The sequence below is a fragment of the Dendrobates tinctorius genome, unplaced genomic scaffold (genome assembly GCF_039654945.1).
Source record: "Dendrobates tinctorius isolate UK_male_01 unplaced genomic scaffold, ASM3965494v1 ptg000028l, whole genome shotgun sequence".
In the NCBI taxonomy this organism is placed as follows: domain Eukaryota; kingdom Metazoa; phylum Chordata; class Amphibia; order Anura; family Dendrobatidae; genus Dendrobates; species Dendrobates tinctorius.
Genome location: NW_027361696.1, coordinates 73,912,015 through 73,933,988, shown reverse-complemented (window position 1 = coordinate 73,933,988; position 21,974 = coordinate 73,912,015). Strand labels below are relative to the sequence as shown.

General features: G+C 43.3%; 1 protein-coding gene across 2 annotated transcripts in view; it reads left to right on the top strand.

Moving 5' to 3' along the window:
* Window positions 1-21,974, top strand: part of ALDH16A1 (aldehyde dehydrogenase 16 family member A1) — a 124,825-nt gene that overhangs the window by 64,234 nt on the left and 38,617 nt on the right. Inside the window, exons 13-15 of one of the 2 annotated variants that reach the window (XR_012231328.1) lie at window positions 4,343-4,510; window positions 20,774-20,978; window positions 21,434-21,633. Coding sequence is in view for 1 of the 2 variants with exons in the window: in XM_073570994.1 (XP_073427095.1) it covers window positions 4,343-4,510; window positions 20,774-20,978; window positions 21,434-21,619 (559 nt within the window). In the remaining variant the exon portion in view is untranslated. The remainder of the gene's footprint in view (window positions 1-4,342; window positions 4,511-20,773; window positions 20,979-21,433; window positions 21,634-21,974) is intronic. The other variant, XM_073570994.1, reaches the window with a different exon arrangement.

The following is a 21,974-nucleotide window of genomic DNA, read 5'->3' as shown; positions in this document are numbered from 1 at the left end:
CTGGCTCTATGAGCAAGTGCAGTGCGGTGTCTCTGACAGGAACCAAGCATGTAGAGTCCATCCATTCACCTTTTCTGCGTCGCACAAAGACACGGTGGTTAGAACCAAAGATCTCAAATTTGGACTTATCAGACCAAAGCACAGATTTCCACTGGTCTAATGTCCATTCCTTGTGTTCTTTAGACCAAACAAGTCTCTTCTGCTTGTTGCCTGTCCTTAGCAGTGGTTTCCTAGCAGCTATTTTACCATGAAGGCTTACTGCACAAAGTCTCCTCTTAAGTTATTGTAGAGATATGTCTGCTGCTAGAACTCTGTGTGGCACTGACCTGGTCTCTAATCAGAGCTGCTGTTAACCTGCGATTTCTGAGGCTGGTGACTCAGATGAACGTATCCTCCGCAGCAGAGGTGACTCTTGGTCTTTCTTTCCTGGGGCGGTCCTCATGTGAGCCACTTTCTTTGTAGCGCTTGATGGTTTTTGCCACTGCACTTGGGGACACTTTCAAAGTTTTCCCAATTTTTCGGACTGACTGACCTTCATTTCTTAAAGTAATGATAGCCACTCGTTTTTCTTTACTTAGCTGCTTTTTTCTTGCCATAATACAAATTCTAACAGTCTATTCAGTAGGACTATCAGCTGTGTATCCACCAGACTTCTGCACAACACAACTGATGGTCCGGATCCCATTTATAAGGCAAGAAATCCCACTTATTAAACCTGACAGGGTACACCTGTGAAGTGAAAATCATTTCCGGTGACTACCTCTTGAAGCTCATCAAGAGAATGGCAAGTGTTGTGAGTTCATTCTCTGGTTCACCAGTTGTGAGTTCTCCTTCCAGACTCCCTCTGGTGGTAACAGGAGGTAGAGAGGCTGATTTGATCGGTGGAGATCTGCCACCTGAGAATGAGGATGACGATTGGATCTCAGGAGTCTCAGATTGGATTTAAGACAGCCGACGCCCTATTCAGATGCTGGTGATTCCTTCTGGCTTGTCAGCTCTTGGTTTTCAGCTCTGTTCCAGTCATCTAAAGCTAAGTTTTTCTGCTAATGTTCACACTTGATTTTGTTGGTCTATTCAGTTTTTTGGTGTGGTCAGCCAGCCCCTGCTGGGGGCTGTGCTGAATTTCCACTCTTATTTATCAGCATTTTGCCAATTGGCTTTTTGTCCCTTACTAGTTCGGTCTCTTTTTGCTCTGTCTCAGAATATTTCAGAGTGCTTATATAGTGGGAGAAGTCTAGTGACTTCAGGGTTAATTTTGCTATCAGAAATGTTGGACATGATTTTTGTAGGGTTTTTTGCAGGTTGCAGACAGTGTATTTCCTTTCCTTTCCTGTCTAGTTAGTTTGGGCCCCATCATTTGCTCAGCCTATTTTCCTACCTGTGTTTGTGCCTTCATCTTGTTTCACCGTGAATACATGTGTGGGGGCTATCTATTCCTTTGGGGTCTGCTCTGGGGCAGTTAGTTTTCCCTTTTCTTGCTTTAGGCTTATTTAGTCCTCCGGCCGTGACGAGGCGTCTAGGAACATCGTAGGCACGCTCCACGGCTACTGCTGGTTGTGTGGTAAGATCAGGGATCTGCAATCTGCATAGTTACCAACCTCTCTGGTTTTCTGTGACTTAGCTTGTTTTGTTTTTTTCTCCTCGGTGACCCATTCGTAACAGCCAAGAGTGTGCAAAGCAGTAATCAAAGCAAAAGGTGGCTACTTTGAAGAACCTAGAATATAAGACATATTTTCAGTTGTTTCACATTTTTTTGTTATATAATTCCACCTGTGTTAATTCATAGTTTTGATGCCATCAGAGTGAATCTACAATTTTCATAGTCATGAAAATAAAGAAAACTCTTTGAATGAGGTGTGTCCAAACTTTTGGTCTGTACTGTATGTATGTTAATGAAAGGGGACCCATCTCCGTTGCAAAAGTGTCCAATTTTATTTCTTAGTTTATTCCCTTTGCTCTCCTGAGTATTCACTTTCTTTTCCTTTTAAGTCATCCATACAGGTTGAGATATTGGCCTTTTTTATTTAGTGCTTTTTTTGGTCTTTACTAAGAGGGTGTGGCTTATGGGATCCTCTTGGGCGTGTCTTAGATTATTCTGCTTAATTATTCTGAGCCACGCCCCGTTAGGAAAGATAATCAAAATTGCACCAAATAAAGGCCCATATCTCTAGTACGAAGGGAAAAACATTTTTGACCTGGTGACTTCCACTTTAAATGGTGGCAGAAAATGGTAGCTAAAACTCAAGTCTTCAATTAAAAGGTTCTGATTTTTAGAAGATAGGATTGAAAAAGGGAAAAGTGTCCAGAAATTTAAGGGGTTAAGGAAAGTGACCCTATAGATACAAGGATCACAATCTCTGGCTTACCTCTTCTGATCAGTTACATGTGTTGTTGCTGTTTATGTGCAGTGTGTTCAGACTATTTGCTGTTTTATACAAGGTGCTGAATGATATTCACCAGTCTGTGCTGACGTTGTTTCCTACAACTGGAGATAATAAGATTAAATAGTTTTACAGGATGATAATTCTCTTCTGCAAACAGAGTAACTGTGGTTTTTATTGTTACCTAATAAATAATATTCGTGAAAATAAGTAACTTTGCATTACCATGTTTCTGCCAAAATAAAACAGGTTCTTTATATTATTTTTTGTGCAAAAATATGGGTTAGGGTTTATTTTCAGGGTAGGTCTTATTTTGATTCCATATACAACAATCCACATTTATTATTGAACAAAAATCAAATATTCAAATTTATTTATTCAAATATAATCATGTCATCACACAAACACTCTGCACATACACATATATATACACACACTGCACGTACGCGTGTACAGTTGTGTGAAAAAGTGTTTGCCCCCTTCCTGGTTTCTTTTTCTTTTGCAAGTTTGACAGACTTAAATGTTTCAGATCACCAAACAAATGTAAATATTATACAAAGATAACACAAGTAACACAAAATGCAGTTTATAAATGAAGGTCTTTATTATTAAGGGAAAAAGAAATCCAAACCTACAGGGCACTGTGTGGAAAAAGTGATTGCCCCATCCGCCCACTAAAACATGAATTAACTGTGGTTTATCACATCTTTGGGAAGCTGAGTTCAAATTCCCCAGCCACACCCAGGCCTGATTATTGCTACACCTGTTCTCAATCAAGAAATCACCTAAATAGGACCTGCCTGACAAAGTGAAATAGACTAAAAGTTCCCCAAAAGCTAGACATCATGCTGCGATCCAAAGGAATTCTGAAACAAATGAGAAACCAAGTAATTGAGAGTCTGGAAAGGGTTATAAAGCTATTTCTCAAGCTTTGGGACTCCAGTGAACCCCAAACATCAGACCCAACTGTAATTGGGGATTATTTTTGTAGTGAGGATTATATTACATGCATTTTCCAAAAATCCTGTAAAGTAATGTTATGGCTTATTTTTGGGAACACGTGGTTTGCCTTATCAGAAAAATCTGCCTCTCTCCCCTCCTGGACTAATCATTCATTTTCAATTCACAGATTAAATCTTTATTTAGTGAAGTCAGATTTTTATATTACTGAGTTTTATGACAGTTGGTGCTTATGAGATTCTATGTAAACTGAGGAGGGAGGAGAAAGTAGGAGTGCTGCGTTCTCTCTTGCTTCCTCCCCCCCCCCATAGTCTTACCCGCACCAACTGTCATCTCCTGTCTCCGTAATGTAAAAATATATCTTCACTGAACACAAATTTTACCCCTGAATTGAGAATTTTGAGAATAATCAATCCATCCTGGTGAAGAAAGAAGTGGATTAGATATATTACAGTTCCTTACTTTCATGTGCACCGTTGATTTCTGAAATAAAATATAAAATGACTATTAAGTTGTAATTGTAAGCCGTCGTCCGAAAATTACCTAAATGTATTATTTAAAAGCAGGTTTTTGTATAATAGATTGCAATTTGCAATGGTTTTTGACTGTCCTTTCCTGAAGAGTTCTCAGCAGTTTCCTTATCAGAGGCAGGGTTATATAATTTAAAAAAGTTCTGACATACCTCGTATTAGTCCTACGGCTTGTGTTATTCCTCCTTAATAATGCTGTAAGGTGGTTATTTCCCCTTATTAATGGGTTTATGTCCCTTTTATGCGCTGACTTTGCTTTGTGCCTCTGTTGTTCCGCCTGGAAATCAATAAAATGAAACGAGTGCTAAGAAAATAAGTTCTAGTATGGCTACATCATGGAGAATTTTTTGATTAAAACCGAGATATGTTAGGAGATCTGTCGTCTGTGTTCCAGTGGGATGATGACGAGTCTCGCATTTGGACATTCATGTGAATAATCTTTTTTCTGTTTGTTTTATTGTTTGCCTCCAGTGTTGATAGAACTTACAAGCTGTATTATGGAGGCGCCCAAAAACGTCCAGACGGTATGTACTCTCGACCCATCCTTGGATCTGACGGTGCCTTCATGGCGTATGTAGCGGATGGAAACCGGAAAGATGTGCGCAACGCGGTGGAAGCGGCTCACAAGGCTGCTCCTGGGTAAGTCACGTCTGCATTAGGCATATGATGAGAGATCTACAAACATAGGTGTGCACTATGGAAAGACAGTGCCCCTTCCATAAACTGATGGAGCTTTTCTGACCTCCAATTCTACATTCATAGACATTAATATGAAATTGGCTCTTCTGGGGAGGGTTTTGACAAGATTTTCTGGATATCTTTGGGAATTTTTGCTCATTCCTTCAGAAGAACATTTGTGAGGTCAAACCCTGATGTTGGGGAGAGGCCGGGCTCGCCATAGGTGTTTGATGAGGCTGAGGGCTGATCAGGGTCTTCCATCAAACTTACCCTCCATGATTGTATGGGCCTTGTGCGCTGGGCTCAGTCATGAGGAACAAAATAGGGTCTTCCCACAAAGCTGGAAGCTGTGATAGTCCAAAATATCTTGTGTTGAAGTATTAAAATTTCCCATCACTGGAAATAGGCCGGTCCCTGAGGAACAAGCCTACAGCATTATCCTCCTCCACCATCTGCACAGCAGCCACAATGCGGTCAGGGGGTAACATTTTCCTGGGAGCACCCAACCCAGAGTGAGCACTCCTATGTATGGAAGAGACGGCCAAGATATCTTCTGTGCGTTCTAAGGTGTATATTTACACGGGCAGACTCAGGGTCTTAAATGAGCGCCGACCAGCTGCTTGTTTGCTAATCAGTAGTCATTTTATAGCTTGTTTACACAGGTCAGCCTGGATTCGGATGTGCACTGATAAGTAGGTGGGAAGGTCCACTTAATTGTATGGCCCGCCATGGTGCATCGAGCACCCGTTCTTGGTTTGTGAAGCTAAACACTTTCCGGCCTCATTACGTTGACTTATCTTGTCTGTTTCTGTCTGAAACTTGAAGCTACATTCAAGTGCACATTTAATGTATGGCCAATTTCACAAACCTACCGTCAGATCTAATTTATTCTGTTTGGGCAGGAATATTACACAATTTATCATGGTCTCCAGTGCCAGAAAATTAAATCCGCCAGGCATGGATGTAGATGGATTCCAAAAATCCCCAGGTCTATTAAGATGAAGAGGTTTAAATGGATAAATAATTTATTTATCCAGCACCTTTTTTGTGCAAGAGGCGGATGATGAAATGTATGTAAATGTTCAGAAGACTTAGTACTAATTAGAGCAGACAAAGTCTTCTGGCTCCTCCAGGAATGCGAGACGTGCCCTTGTAGTTTCATATTGCGTCACTAGTGGACATGTGTTTTCTGTGGGAATTGAAAGAAATAACTTTTTTTTGTAGATTTATTTTAATTTTTTTATTTTGTTTTATAAACCAATGTATCACGGGACATAAATATCCAAAGATTTGTTTAGTGCATACACACAATGTAAATCCAAATGATCGATCCGTGAATATAAGTGACGCAACATCTAAAATATAAACAACCAAACCGAAGATCGGTACTTGGGGAAAAACATATAGACAAAACACTTGGAGAAACTGAATGTACGTCTACTTGGGTGTCTACTTGGCAAATGTGATTTAATGTGGAAAAGTGTAAAGATCTGCACATGTAATATGTGAGCAGCATATGTTTTAGAGGGAATAAAACTAGGAGAGCTACTTGTAGAGGATGATCTGGGTGTATTGGTAGACCATAGTGTAAATACTAGTGTGCAATATCAATCAGGGAGAGTAAAACTAGGAGAGTCACTTGTAGAGAAGGTTCTGGGAGTACTGGTAGCTCACAGACTAAATAACAGCATGCAATGTCAATCACGGAGATTAAAATTAGGAGAGTCACTTGTAGAGAAGCTTCTGGGAGTACTGGTAGATCACAGACTAAATAACAGCATGCAATGTCAATAAGAGAGAATAAAACTAGGAGAGTCACTTGTAGAGAAGGATCTGGTTGTACTGGTAGACCACAGAGTAAAGGGCCTGTCACACGAAGCGATATCGCTAGCAATATCGCTATAACGTCACTGTTTTTTGTGACGTAGCAGCGATATTGCTAGCTATATCGCTATGTCTGATACTTACCTCTGACCGGCTCCCCCACTGGTTATCTCTGATCGCACGAGAACGGCCTGGGCCGTTTCTCGTCGTCAGCTTCCTGTGGCGCCGAAGAGCGACGCGTGGACGCGGGCAGGAGGACGTCATGATCGCCGCATCTGACAGGTAAGTAGCGACCCCCGACCGCTGCTGTGTCACTGGTGAGATCTGCCTGTGTGGCAGCTCACTAGCGACCACTTAGCAATGCACCAGCGATCCTGACCGCGTCATATCACTGGTCCATCGCTAAGTGTGACAGTACCTTAAATAACAGCATGTAATGTCTATCAGAGGGAATAAAACTTAGGAGAGTCACTTGTAGAGAAGGATCTGGTTGTACTGGTAGACCACAGACTATATAACAGCATGCAGTGTCAATCAGGGAGAGTCAAACTAGGAGATTCACTTGTAGAGAAGGATCTGGTTGTACTGGTAGACCACAGAGTAAATAACATCATGTAATGTCAATCAGAGAGAATAAAACTAGGAGAGTCACTGGATGGACTAGCAGACCGGCGAATATAGCCTGGAGGGGTCCCCAAATATGTTTGTGATATTTGTCTTTTTAATAATTGATTAAAGGTTATGTTTTAATATTTGGGGACCCCTCCAGGCTATATTCGCTAGTAACCCCTGAGGCTAAGTGCACACGTACCGGAACTCTCGCGGAAATTACCGCGAGAATTCCGGAATTCCAGTCCGCGGGAAAATCGCATTTTAAATTCCCGCGGAAAAACTAGCATTTTGAAAGCGTATTTAGCTTGCAAAATGCTAGCGTTTTCCAAGCGATCTGTAGCATCGCTTGGAGAACTGATTGACAGGTTGGTCACACTCGTCAAACATAGTGTTTGACGAGTGTGACCAACTTTTTACTACTGAGGCTGCCTATGCGGCATCAGTAGTAAAAGATAGAATGTAAAAAAAAAAAAATAGTGTTATTCTCACCCTCCGACATCTCGCACATCCGTTCCCAGTAATCCTTTGCGAAAATGCTCGCGATGACGTCAGTTCTCGCGGGATCGCGACGTCTCGCGGTAATTCGCGATGACGTCGCGCGAATGACCGCGAGACTTCGCGATCCCGCGAGAAGGGACGTCATCGCGAGCATTTTCGCAAAGGATTACTGGGAACAGATGCGCGGGACGTCGGAGGGTGAGAATAACACTATTTTTTATTTTTAAATTCTATTTTTTACAGGGATATGGTACCCAAAGCCCGGAGGACAGTCTTCTCTCCTCCGGACCATGGGTACCATCCGCAATTGTTCTGCTTACTTTCCGCATGGTGGGCACAGCCACATGCGGGAAATAAGCGGAACAATGCATTCCTATGGGTGCGGGATCGCCGCGATTCCGCAAATTAATGAGCATGCTGCGGTTTTTACCGCGAAGCGATTCCGCCGCGGTAAAAACCGCAGCATTAGCACAGCATTGCGGAATCCCATAGGAATGCATGGGATGCTTATTTTTCGCGTTTTCGCTGCAAAATCGCGCGGTTAAAACCGCCGCGGAAACGCGAAAAAAACGCCACGTGTGAACTCAGCCTGAGGGTACTTTGAATGGTAGTGAGAACCTCACACCATAGCTGACAAGGACTAGTAGACCACATAGTAAATAACTGTGTGCACTGTCAATCAGTAGCTTCTGAGGCGAGCAGGATATTGCCATGTATTAAAAGAGGCATGGACTCGCAGGACAGGTACGTAATACTACCACATTACCCAACATATAAGGTTGTGCTTTCTGTTTTGGGCACCAGTTTATAGAAAGGAGGCCCTGGGTTTACCCAACTCCGTCTCCACAGCCTTGGTCATTACCGAGCATGTACATAGAGTGCAGCACAGATTCATCCCCACTAAAATCCGAGATCCTTAGATCATCACTTTCCCAAATTCTTATGAAAAAATCCTGCACTGAACCCAATGTATTATACTGTATATTTAGGAGTCTGAGTCGGTCCATATTAGACTGACTCCGACTCAACCAAAATGGACACAGACTCCAACTCCATGATTCTGACTCCACAGCCCTGACATGAATGCCCCAGAAACAAAGTATGGTCAAAAGCTGTTTCATGTAAAACTCCTCAATAGACCAAGGGGTCACTCTCCATCTGGAGAAACAAATGTTAAATCTCCAGAAGAGACAGGAATTCTTACCCTGAAAACTATTAATCTGTGGAATAGTTCGGTCACAACGAAAACCGCTGATTGTTTCAAAAGAGCCTCAGATGCTTTTTTAGAAGAAAATGAGATAAATAACTATGTAAATGTGTAAAGATTAGTGATGAGCACGGATAAGGTGTTATCTGAGCAAGCTCGGATGCTAACCGAGTGTCTTCGGCGTGCTCTAAAAATATGTTCGAGCCCCCGCGGCTGCATGTCTCGCGGCTGTTCGACAGGTGCAAGACATGCAGCGTTTCCTGTTAGGCAATCCCTGAGTGTTGCGGCTGTTGAACAGCCTTGAGATATGCAGCTGCGGGGGCTCGAACATACAGTGAAGAAAATAATTATTTTATCCTATGCTGATTTTGTAAGTTTGCCCACTGACAAAGACATGAACAGTCTATAATTTTAAGGGTAGGTTAATTTTAACATTGAGATATGGAATATCAAAAATAACATCCAGAAAATCACATTATTTGCATTTTGCAGTGAGAAATATTTAACCCCCTACCAACCATTAACAACTCTGGCCCTTACGGACCAGTTAGACGCTCCTAATCAACTTGTTACCTGCATTAAAGACAGCTTTCTTACATAGTCACCTTTATAAAAGACTCCTGTCCAGACTCAAGTAAATAGACTCTAACCTCTACAACATGGGCAAAACCAAAGAGCTTTATCAGGATGCCAGGGACAAGATCATAGACCTGCACAAAGCTGGAATGGGCAGCAAAATTATAAGTAAGATGCTCGGTGAGAAGGTGACAACTGCTGGTGCAATAGTGAGAAAATGGAAGAAATACAAAATGACTGTCAATTAACATCGATCTGGGGCACCATGCAAAATCTCACCTCTTGCCTCTTGGGGTATCTTTGATCATGAGGAAGGTGAGAGATCAGCCTAAAACTACACGGAAGGAACTTGTTAATCTCAAGGTAGCTGGGACCACAGTCACAAGGAAAGCCATGGGTAACACTTTACGCCGTAAAGGTTTAAAATCCTTCAGTTCCCGCAAAGTCTCTCTGCTCAAGAAGGCACGTGTGCAGGCCTGTCTGAAGTTTGCCAATGAACACCTGGATGATTCTGTGAATGATTGGGAGGAGGTGCTGTGGTCAGATGAGACAAGAATTGAGGCCTTTGGCATTAACTCAACTTGCCATTTTTGGAAGACGAGAAATGCTGCCTATGACCCAAAGAACACCGTCCCCACTCTCAAGCATGGAGGTGGAAACATTATGTTTTTGGAGATGTTTCTCTGATAAGGACACAGGACTACTTCACCGCATCAATGGGAGAATAGATGGAGCCATGTACCGTAAAATCCTGAGTGACAACCTCCTTCCCTCCACCAGGACATTAAAAATGTGTCATGGCTGGGTCTTCCAGCAAGACAATAACCCAAAACATACAGCCAAGGCAACAAATGAGTGGCTCAAAAGCAAGCACATTAAGGTGATGGAGTGGCCTAGCCAGTCTCCAGACTTTAATCCCATAGAATGATTTAGAGATGATCTGCAAAGAGGAGTGGACCAAAATTCCTCCTGACATGTGTGCAAACTCATCATCAACTACAAAAAAGTCTGACTGCTGGGTTTGCCAACAAGGGTTTTTTCCACCAAGTATTAAGTCTTGTTTGCCAGTGGGATCAAATACTTATTTCTCACTGCAAAATGCAAATAAATATATATAATTTATACAGTGTGGGAGGGCGAATTAACCCCTTCACGACCTTTGACGCCACATAGGCGTCATGAAAAGTCGTGCCAAAACGACCCATGACGCCTATGTGGCGTCATGACTTTAAAGCCCCCCTGCGGGTCGGGTGACCTAGGTCACTGAAAGGTCACCCGACCTGCAGATACAGGGGGCTTTGTTCTTCACCACAGGGGGCGTGGCTTCGCCCCCACGTGGCTATGATCGCTCTGATTGGCTGTTTCACTTTTAACAGCCAATCAGAGCGATAGTAATATTTCATCAATGAAAATTGATGAAATATTACAATCCAGCCATGGCCGATGCTGCAGTAGCATCGGACATGGCTGGAGATCGTGATCCAACCCCCCCCCATCGACTCACTGGGCCGATCGGCCCCCGATACCGACTGACTGTTGCAATGTGCCGCCGCCGCCATCAGCTCCCCTCCCCCTTCTCTGGGCTCCCCCCACCTTCCGACCCCCCCCTCACCCCCCGGTACCTCCGATGTCCCTCTCCGCCTCCCGGTGTCCCTTGGTCCTGCTTCATGGGCGCCGCCATCTTGGAAAATGGCGGCGCAATTTCCCTTCATTCATTTTGATCACTGTGATAAACTCTCACAGTGATCAAAATAGAATGAAAAGTAAATAAACCCCCCGTTTATCACCCCCATAGGCAGGATTAACTAATAAATTAAAGAAATTATTTTTATTTTTATTTTTCCATTAGGGTTAGGGTTGGAAAGAGGGTTAGGGTTAGGGTTGGAAAAAGGGTTAGAGTTGGAATTAGGGTTAGAGTGGAATTAGTGTTAGTGTTGGAATTAGGGTTAGGGGTGTGTTGGGGTTAGGGTTATGGTTAGAGTTGGGATTAGGGATAGGGATGTGTTGGGGTTAGGACTGTGGTTAGGGGTGTGTTGGGGTTAGGGTTGGAGTTAGAATTGAGGGGTTTCCACTGTTTAGGCACATCAGGGGGTCTCCAAACGCGACATGGTGCAACCATTGATACCAGCCAATTTTGCGTTCAAAAAGTCAAATAGTGCTCCCTCCTTTCCAAGCCCCGACGTGTGCCCAAACAGTGGTTTACCCCAACATATGGGGTATCAGCGTACTCAGGAAAAATTGCACAACAACTTTGGTGGTCTAATTTCTCCTGTTACCCTTGGAAAAATGAAAAATTGGGGGCTAAAAATTTTTTTTTTTTTCCACATCACTGTGTTATAAACGTCTGTGAAGCACTTGGGGGTTCAAATTGCTCACCAGACATCGAGATAAGTTCCTTGGAAGGTCTAGTTTCCAAAATGGGGTCACTTGTGGGGGGTTTCTACTGTTTAGGCACATCAGGGGCTCTGCAAACGTAACGACGACCGCAGACCTTTCCATCAAAGTCTGCATTTCAAAACGTCACTACTTCCATTCTCAGCCCTAACGTGCGCCCAAACAATGGTTCCCCCCACATATGGGGTACCAGCGTACTCAGGACAAACTGGACAACAACTTTTGGGGTCCAATTTATCCTGTTACCCTTGTGAAAATAAAAATTTGCGAGCTAAAATAATCATTTTTTGAGGAAAAAATGATTTTTTATTTTCACAGCTTTGTGTTATAAACTTCTGTGAAGCACTTGGGGGTTCAAAGTGCTCACCACACATCTAGATAAGTTCCTTGGGGGGTCTAATTTCCAAAATGGGGTCACTTGTGGGGGGTTCCACAGTTTAGGCACACCAGGGGCTCTGCAAATGTAACATGACGCCCGCAGACCATTCCATCAAAGTCAGCATTTCATAATGTCACTACTTCCCTTCGGAGCCACGACGTGTGCCCAAACAGTGGTCCCCACCCACATATGGGGTACCAGCGTACTCAGGACAAACTGGACAACAACTTTTGGGGTCCAATTTATCCTGTTACCCTTGTGAAAAAAAAATTGTGAGCTAAAAATCTTTTTTTCTTGAGGGAAAAAAAATGATTTTTTTTATTTTCATGGCTCTGCGTTATAAACTTCTGTGAAGCACTTGGGGGTTCAAGGTCCTCGCCATACATCTAGATAAGTTCCTTGGGGGGGTCTAGTTTCCAAAATGGGGTCATTTGTGGGGAGTTTCCACAGTTTAGGTACATCAGGGGCTCTGCAAATGTAACATGATGCCCGCAGACCATTCCATCAAAGTCAGCATTTCAAAATGTCACTACTTCTCTTCCGAGCCCCGACGTGTGCCCAAACAGTGGTTCCCCCCCCCCACATATGGGGTACCAGCGTACTCAGGAGAAACTGGACAACAACTTTTGGGATCCAGTTTCTCCTGGTACCCTTGTGAAAATAAAAAATTGCGCATTAAAAAATAATTTTTTGAGGGAAAAAAAAATATTTTTTATTTTCACTGCACTGCGTTATAAACTTTTGTGAAGCACTTGGGGGTTCAAAGTGCTCACTATGCATCTAGATAAGTTCCTTAGGGGGTCTAGTTTCCAAAATGGGGTTATTTGTGGGGGAGCTCCAAGTTTAGGCACACAGGGGCTCTCCAAACACGACATGGTGTCCGCTAACGATTAGAGGTAATTTTCATTTCAAATAGTCAAATGGTTCTCCTTCCCTTCTGAGCCCTGCCGTGCGCCCAAACAGTGGTTCCCCACACATATGGGGTATCGGTGTACTCAGAACACATTGCACAACAACTTTTGTGGTCCAATTTCTCCTGTTACCCTTGTGAAAATGAAAAATAGCGTGCTAAAAAATCATTTTTGAGGAAAAAAAATTATTTTTTCTTTTCACTGCTCTGCGTTATAAACTTCTGTGAAGCACTTGGGGGTTCAAAGTGCTCACTACACATCTAGATAAGTTCCATAAGGGGTCTAGTTTCCAAAATGGTGTCACTTGTGGGGGGTTTTCAGATTTTAGGCATACAGGGGCTCTCCAAACGCGACATGGTGTCCGATAACGATTGGAGCTAATTTTCCATTCAAAAAGTCAAATGGCGCTCCTTCACTTACGGACCCTGCCGTGCGCCCAAACAGGGGTTTATGACCACATATGAGGTATCTGTGCACTCAGGAGAAATTGCCCAACAAATTTTAGGATCCATTTTATCCTGTTGCCCATGTGAAAATGAAAAAACTGAGGCTAAAAGAAAATTTTTGTGAGAAAAAAGTACTTTTTTTTTTTTTTTTTTTTACCGATCAATTTGTGAAGCACCTGGGGGGTTCAAAGTGATCACTATGCATGTAGATAAGTTCCTTGGGGGGTCTAGTTTCCAAAATGGGGTCACTTGTGGGGGAGCTCCGAAGTTTAGGCACACAGGGGCTCTCCAAACGCGACATGGCAACCGCTAAATATTCCAGCATGTTTTCTATTCAAAAAGTCAAATGGCGCTCCTTCCCTTCTGAGCCCTGCCATGCACCCAAACAGTGGTTTATGACCACATATGAGGTATCGGTGTACTCAGGAGAAATTGCCCAACAAATTTTAGGATCCATTTTATCCTGTTGCCCATGTGAAAATGAAAAAATTGATGCTAAAAGAAAATTTTTGTTGTAAAAATTAAAATGTCCATTTTTTGAACTGTCAGTCCTTTTTTGAACTGGGGAACCAGTTAAGTAAATTTTTGGCTTTTTTGGTGCCTCAACACAACACAACTAACACCATGCTCCAAATCGTTTTTATGATTGTTACAGAGCATTATACAGCTCTAGGAGTGGCCTCGGTATCCTAGAATGCTTGGACTACCTATCAGACATAAAATTCCCCACGCTTCTACCGAACAAGCTTTTTTGAACGCTGACTTTACCATAGAAGAATTGGAGTGTGCCATGGTGGATATGGCCTCTGGGAAGGTTCCTGGGCCAGACTGGTTTCCCATTGAAAATATAAGGACATATTGGCACCACTTGATTTAAGAGTGTTTCTGGGGATCTGGGAGGGTGAATGTTTACCAGACTCCTCCTATGAAGCTAATATAATTAAAGGAAAAGACCCCATTGAGTGTGGATCTTATCGCCCCATATCGCTGGTTAGTGTGGACTATAAAATTTTCACCAAGGTTCTGGCCACTAGACTGAACACGGTTATATTGAATGTTACACACCCGGACCAGACTGGTTTTCATGCCTGGCAAGAGCACCTCTATCAATATCACATGGGTCCAATCAGTAATTCAATATAGTTCTTTAGTGCCGGATAATAATTGGGCTTTGGCGTCGTTGGACACAACTAAAGCCTTTGATTATCTTGAATGGCCCTTCTTGTTTGCATGTCTATGGAGATATGACTTTGGTGCTAGATTTCAAAAGTGGATCGGTGCAATATATGCGAAACCTAAAGCTCGTATAATTATAAATAACTAGATGGTGGCCCGATTCTATCGCATCGGGTATTCTAGAGTCTCTGTTAAAATAAAAAATAGTGATATACTCGCCTCCCGACGGCCCCTGGACTTTCTCTCCTCTAACCATGCGCCCGGCATCTTCCGGTCCCAGTAATGCTTTGCGTCATCTCCGGCCCTTCTCACTAAGCATTAATGGGACCGGAAGAGCGTGGTGACAGGCGGGACAGAGTCCGGGGGCCGTAGGAAGGTGAGTATATAACTATTTTTATAACTATTTTTTATTTTAACAGAAACTCTAGAATACCCGATGCGATCGAATCGGGCCACCATCTAGTGTATTATACTCCAGTTACACCCGGAGCTGCTGTCACTGTTCTGCTGTTACCTAATGTATAGTAATCCAGTTACAGGCAGAGCTGCAGTCACTGTTTTGCTGTTACCTAATGTATTGTACTCCAGTTACACCCAGAGCTTCTGTCACTGTTCTACTCTTACCTAATGTATTATACTCCTGTTACAGCCAGAGCTGCAGTCACTGTTCAGATCTTATCAAATGTATTGTAGTCCAGTTACACCCAGAGCTGCAGTCACTGTTCTCCTCTTACCTAATGTATTGTACGCAAGTTTCACCCAGAGCTGCAGTCACTGTTCTGTTACCTAATGTACTCCTGTTACACCCAGAGCTGCAGTCACTGTTCTGTTACCTAATGTACTCCTGTTACACCCAAAGCTGCAGTCACTGTTCTGCTTTTACCTAATGTATTGTAGTCCAGTTACACCCAGAGCTGCAGTCACTGTTCTGCTGGTACCTAATATATTGTACTCCTGTTACAGCCAGAGCTGCTTTCACTGTTCTGCTGTTATCTAATGTATTGTACTCCAGTTACTCCCAGAGCTGCAGTCACTTTTCTGCTGTTACCTAATATATTGTACGCAAGTTACACCCAGAGCTGCAGTCACCGTTCTGCTCTTACCTAATGTATTATACTCCTGTTACACCCAGAGCTTCTGTCACTGTTCAGATCTTACCTATTGTATTGTACTCCAGTTACACCCAGAGCTGCAGTCACTTTTCTGCTGTTAATGTATTGTACTCCAGAATATGTACAGGACTGTGCCTGTGTAATGAGCGACGCAGCAGTGATGTCTTTAACGGCTGTAATGTGCCTGTACAATAAGCAATGTGGCCGTGTTGCCGCAACGACTAAGCAACTGTCGCTGATTGGTCGCGGCAGCTAGGCCGCGACCAATCAGCGAGGCGGGATTTCCATGACAGACAGACAGAATTAGACAATGATATAGTAGATTCTGCATCAGAATCGTTTTCTCTATCTAGGGGAACACGTCAGGGGTGCCCCCTATCCCTGGCCCTCTTTACCCTTGCGATCGAGGCACTAGCAATACGCATACGGTCCTATCCAAATATTAGAGGTATAAGTATAGCTGATCGCCTAGACACTATTGGCCTATATGCTGATGATATGGTGTTATTCATGGATGGGGCAGCAGAGATGCTCCCACATGTGATTACTATTATAGATAAATTTAGTAAATGCTCGGGACTATATATTAATTGGGATAAATCCGCCCTATTATTCATCTCTCATAGCCAGCAGCCCACCTTTATACCTTGTCTTTGTTGCCTGTGTTATCTCATTTTAAATATGTAGGAATTAATATATCCAAAAATAGTGAGCTCGACCTACAATTCAATATCACTCCCTTACTGGAATTAGTCAAACTTAAATTTGCCTCGTGGGGTAAACTTCCGTTATCTGTAGCCGGCCATATAAATTTAATTAAAATGGTTTTACTTCCTAATCTTAGCTACTCTCTCCAACATAGTGTGGTATTGATTCCTAAATCCTTCTTCACGAATTTAAATTCCCTGACCACATCTTTCATATGGGGGAAATCCAGACCCAAGCTTAAACTCTCCACTCTACAGAGGTCCAAACAGATGGGGGGAGCGGCGTTACTGGATTTTTATTTATATTATCTGGCCGGACAGATCAAGGCTTTAAGTAAGTGGATGCCCGATAATCACCTGCCCAACTCAGAAAGGCATTTAATTCACGCTGCAAAGGTTGATTGCCTATTGGGCTTCCTAGAAGCAGATAAGCTTAATGTCCATCGATTATTACCTTTACTTTGATTAGCGCTGTCAGTTTGGAGGCAAATTAAAGGGAACCTGTCACCCCCTCCAGGCGTTTTTAAGTAAAAGAGCCACCTTGTGCAGCACTAATGCTGCATTCTGTCAAGGTGGCTCTGTTACTTAGCCTCTGTTCCACCGCTGAAATAATCACTTATAAAATTGTTCAAAAATACCTGATATTTGACAGGGGGGCAGGTCTTTCCCCCTCTGTCAGACGCCTCGCATCCATCATTCATTTCGTAATTGGCGCCGCCTCCTGAGTTTTCTTTTGAAATGCTGGCGCCTGCGCTGTACTGTAGTTTAGTGGGCATGCGCAGCTCTGCCCGACGTACCCGTGCTGTCAGATAACATCCCGGCCTTTCATATCGCGCGGCCTGAGATCCCGCCCCGCAGTCGTTTATGATTTATTCACAGTGTGGGGCTGGGATTCTCGGGCATCCGAGGAAGAAAGTGCATCTTATAGTCGGGAAAAAAAAGGTACAGTGTATACAAAAAAAAAAAAAAACCCACGAGAATACAAACTCAAACACATTGATCATTCAATCTAAAATTGACCTAATTCGCAAAAGGATTCTATTTCTTTTTTGGATTTAATTTTAACTTTCAAAGATAATACAGTGGATACTTGTACATATCACAGAGAAGTATTGGATAAATTTGTTGCCTTTTGAAGAGGGTATCTGGTCATGCTTAGAGGGAGGTGAAGATCTGGAGAGCAGGACTCCATCTGTGGTGGATGAGTCTAATATTCACATTGGCACAAGTGAGATTCTACATCTTTCCAAAGAATGGGAATAAATCGTGACAAAACCCAAAAATATGTAACCCTGAGCTCAGTTGACTTGTGCACCTCCAGCCACAGCTTATTATCCAAGAGACTGAGTTGATGTAACATCTCGGGGTCCTTGACTATCTCGAAAGTAACTTATCTGTATTCTCTTGGAACAAGAAAAGTATGGAATGTTTGATGAATGTTGGCATTACCAAATGGAGGCCACGTTCCATACCTATCTTGAAAGTGAGGAAGAGCATTTTAAAAGGAACCATGTCGACCGAAGACAGGTGAGGATAACGAGATAATGTTGTGCCTAAAAGAGAACCTGTCATCAGGGGAAAAAAGTGGCTAGTTTTAGTTCTTCTTTTCCATCTGTTCCCCTGGGTATTTTGTGTCTTTTCAAAATCCCCCATACGGGTCCAGAGATATGGGCCCTTTTATTTTGTGATTCGTTTAGGTTTTTTACCAAGTGGGTGTAACTCACAAGGTAATTATGCACATCAGCCTAAAGACACACCCCAGAGGATCCTGTGAAACACGCTTCCTTTTCTATAAAATTAGAACTATTTGCTCTCTCCAGTGCTGCAAACTTAGGTAGCTTTGCCTCTGCAGTTTTGGAGGAGCGCAGAAACCATCCTGATCCAGCGATACAACCAAGGCTCCAGAGCAGAGTTTGCAAACTGTATAGCAAAGAGTTTGCAAGCGCTGCCCTCCTTGTTTAGGAAACCGGCCACCAACGATAGACTTAGTGTAAGCCCAGTATAGACGGGACAGACTGGGACTGATAGAGGACAGTGGTAAATATCTAAACTAGCATATCACTAATTGCAATATGCCCCAGGTCCATAATAAGTGCATAAAGTCCTGTAGTGCAATACCTTTCATTCCCATCATTCACAGTATGAAGCCGATGGTTAATGGTCCATGAATTAAATGGCATAAAGCGCTAGTAAATGACATAATGACTAAAGCCAAAATTAGGTGCCTAGTGCATAATATCCTATGGTACAGCACCCTTGATTCCTGACGTGCATTTTACCATGGCTTCTTCAACACTGGCTTTTCCATGCTATAATTTTACTGGTTTTTTTTATCATGCAGTCTTGATTTTTTATGACGGTAGTATAAAATAATGGGCTAACCAACTGTGTAAAAAAATATACAAATACAAGCGAGTTGAATGTGAAATAATTAAAGAGGTGATTACAATACAATTAAAATCAAATCATAGTGCTGAGAAACCAGGACATTAACCACTTGAGGACTTGGGCTTTTTTTTATTTTATTTTAGCCTTTTGTTTTTCTTTTCTGCCTTCTAAATAGATAAGCAAGCAAAGGACAGGAATGCAGGGAATACAAGAATGTACTGAAACTTGCATGTCTGAAGACAGATGGGTCTTCCTTAAGACATGATCCTACAACACCATGACCCATCTCTGCATTCCCAACACCAGGAATCTTCACGTTTGGTTTACTACCACTGAGGTTATCAGAAAACTAAATTGCAGCTAGTCTTTAGCCGGCAATACACATTAGATGACTTTTGGCCAAATTATGGTTTGGCCAATTATTCAACCAACGGCCATCTTAGCCAAATCTCACATTCATAGGAGCACTTGCTTGACCATGCACTCCTGTGTTCTCTCTGAGAAAGTTACCGACAGTCGTCTTTGGTGACTGCTCATCTAACAAACTGAACAGCAGTCCAAAATCGAACATACCCGATCGATAGCTTCCCCAACCATCAGTTGTCCAGGGCCTCCATACACATTAGACTGTCAGCAGAAGTTGTCGATCTTGACTTGACAGTCTTCCGTTTGAACTGAGATCTTCTTTGCTCCCTTTTTTCAGTGGCAGCATATGACCTTCCCATTGCAATGCACAACAAAATTGTGTGAGCTTTAGGTGCAGCCGACTGACCTTGACTATAAAAACATTACCATTTGTGTTATTAGTGTAACAACCCTGCCGGCATCACTGCATGGCCTCCCATCCCCCACACATGAACTTACTCACTGCACCAGGCCATACTGTGAGTTCTGTCTGCTGCTGGCTCCATGCTGTGTGCCTCTTGTTTCCTGCCTGCTCTTTGCATGCTTCCTGGCTGTGTGCAAAGGGGAGCGGTGCCAGAACTCTCTGGTTCTTATGGAATCGGGGTGCACCTGTCTAATGTGTCACTGACCAATTACCAAGAGGCCTCTAGTATTTAGGGCAGCTCCACCCGGTGGTAGTTGCCTGTTCAATGTCTTAACTCAGTTAGTGTCTTGCTACTGAGCTGCCATGTCTGCTTATGCTCTGCACTCTTGCGGCTCTGCCTGCTTCGTACTCTTGTGACTCTACCTGTGCTCCGTACTCTTGCGGCTCTGCTCATGCTCCGCACTCTTGCGGCTCTGCCTGCTCAATACCCTTGTGACTCTGCCTGTGCTCCGCACTCTTGCGGCTCTGTCTGCTCCGTACTCTTGCGGTTCTGCCTGTCCCCAGGTTCCGCTGCTGCGGAAGCTCTTGCTGCAAACTGCAGCTCTTCTCCGCATGTTCACCTCCTGTGTGAACAGGTCTCTACCTGTTCCTTCAGTCACCATTCCTTCCTGCCAGTACTTTCACCTGCTGTGTGAATAGGACCCTACCTATTCCTTAAGCCGTGCCCACCTGCCCTGTGTCTCAGCCATGCCCGCCTGCCCTGTATCTCAGCCGTGCCCGCTTGCCAGGGTACCAGCCGTGCCTACCTGCCTGCCTGTCAGTCACACCTGTCCTAGTGTCCTGTCCTCCAGTAGGATCAGCAGCCACAGCCAGACACCACCCTGGAGTGGCACCTGGCAGTTACCTGGCACCAGCTTGACCTCACCATCAGAGGCTCCAGCGAAGACCGACGTAGCTGTCTTAGACACACCCTTTCCAGTGTAGTCTGGTTTGTGGCACAGTGGGGCCGCCCACAACCCCCCTGGCTCACACCCACCAGTCTGTGCGTGAGCGTGACAATTAACAATATTATGATGCCACCCCTCACCAGACTGTAAATTTCTATACATACGGGAGAAGTATTAAGGTATATAAGGAACGGTGTTTCATATCCTTCCAAACAATATACATTTGCTCAGGTGCTGTATAAGTTATTGTCCTAAAATTCTATTCTCAAAATTTACAGGTGGGGCAAAAGGGCCGCACATAATCGAGCCCAGATTGTGTACTATATGGCTGAAAATCTTGAGCTGCGGAGGGAAGAGGTATCTCAACGACTGAGTACCTTGACTGGGCGCTCTAAGGAGAAAGCTTTGCAAGAGGTGGACCTGAGCATCCAACGACTGTTCTACTGGGGAGCGTATTGTGATAAATATGGTGGCACTGTACAGGTAAGATGTTCCAGTGCATGAAATCATGTGTTTTTTTGTTTTTTTTTATGTGTATATATATCTGTCATGAACGTGCTCACTGTGGACAACATATACTGTTTCCACACGGTGACTTTAGAAGAAGACCCGGCCAGAATAAACCTGGCTGTACTAAAAACATAGCCGTGATCAGTATGTTCCCAGACTTGTCCAACCAAAGTAAGGAGATGAGAGGTTGGCAGACAACCATGACGGTGCTTTGTGTCTCAAAAAACCTCGATTGGAGAGGTTGTAACTTGACCTACCAAACTCTTGGTTTTCAATGGTGGTTTTATCTTCTGCATCATCTTTCCACAAACCATTGTGGGATACATTTCAGGACCCTGAAATATGTATTTAGGGATCACGCATGCAGATTTGAGATCTGTACGCTTTTTTTTTAAGCTTTTGATTTTTCTTTTTTTCTTTCTTTTAAGGAAACGTTACTTTATGGAGCGACTGTTCTTATACGGGAACCGGTAGGAGTCGTGGGCATCGCTTGCCCTGATGAAAACCCTCTCCTCGGTTTTGTGAGCCTCTTTGCTCCTGCCATAGTTCGCGGAAACGCTGTGGTGGTTATACCAAGTGAAAAGTTCCCTCTGCCGGCTCTTGATTTTTACCAGGTACCACAATTTTGGTATGAATCTGAATTGATTGTTGATATTTCCATGACATGCAGTGTCAAAGCTTGGTTCACTTTTGACGGGAATAAAAATTCCCTAATAATGGGACCTCGACTATAAAATGTACTATAAGTGTAAAACAGTGTGTCCTGAAGGGCTGAACTAGATGAATCGTTATGTGGTTATTAGTTTCCAAAAAAGAGTGAATACACACTGAATGGGACACTTTATTTGAGATGCCCCTTTGTTGGCTCATTGGACCTCCTTTGGCCTTTAGAACTTAAGCAGTCCACTGGTGTTGTAGTCGTTTGGTAGGAATATTTGGCCAGTGTGAACAAAATTGGTCAAAGTTGCT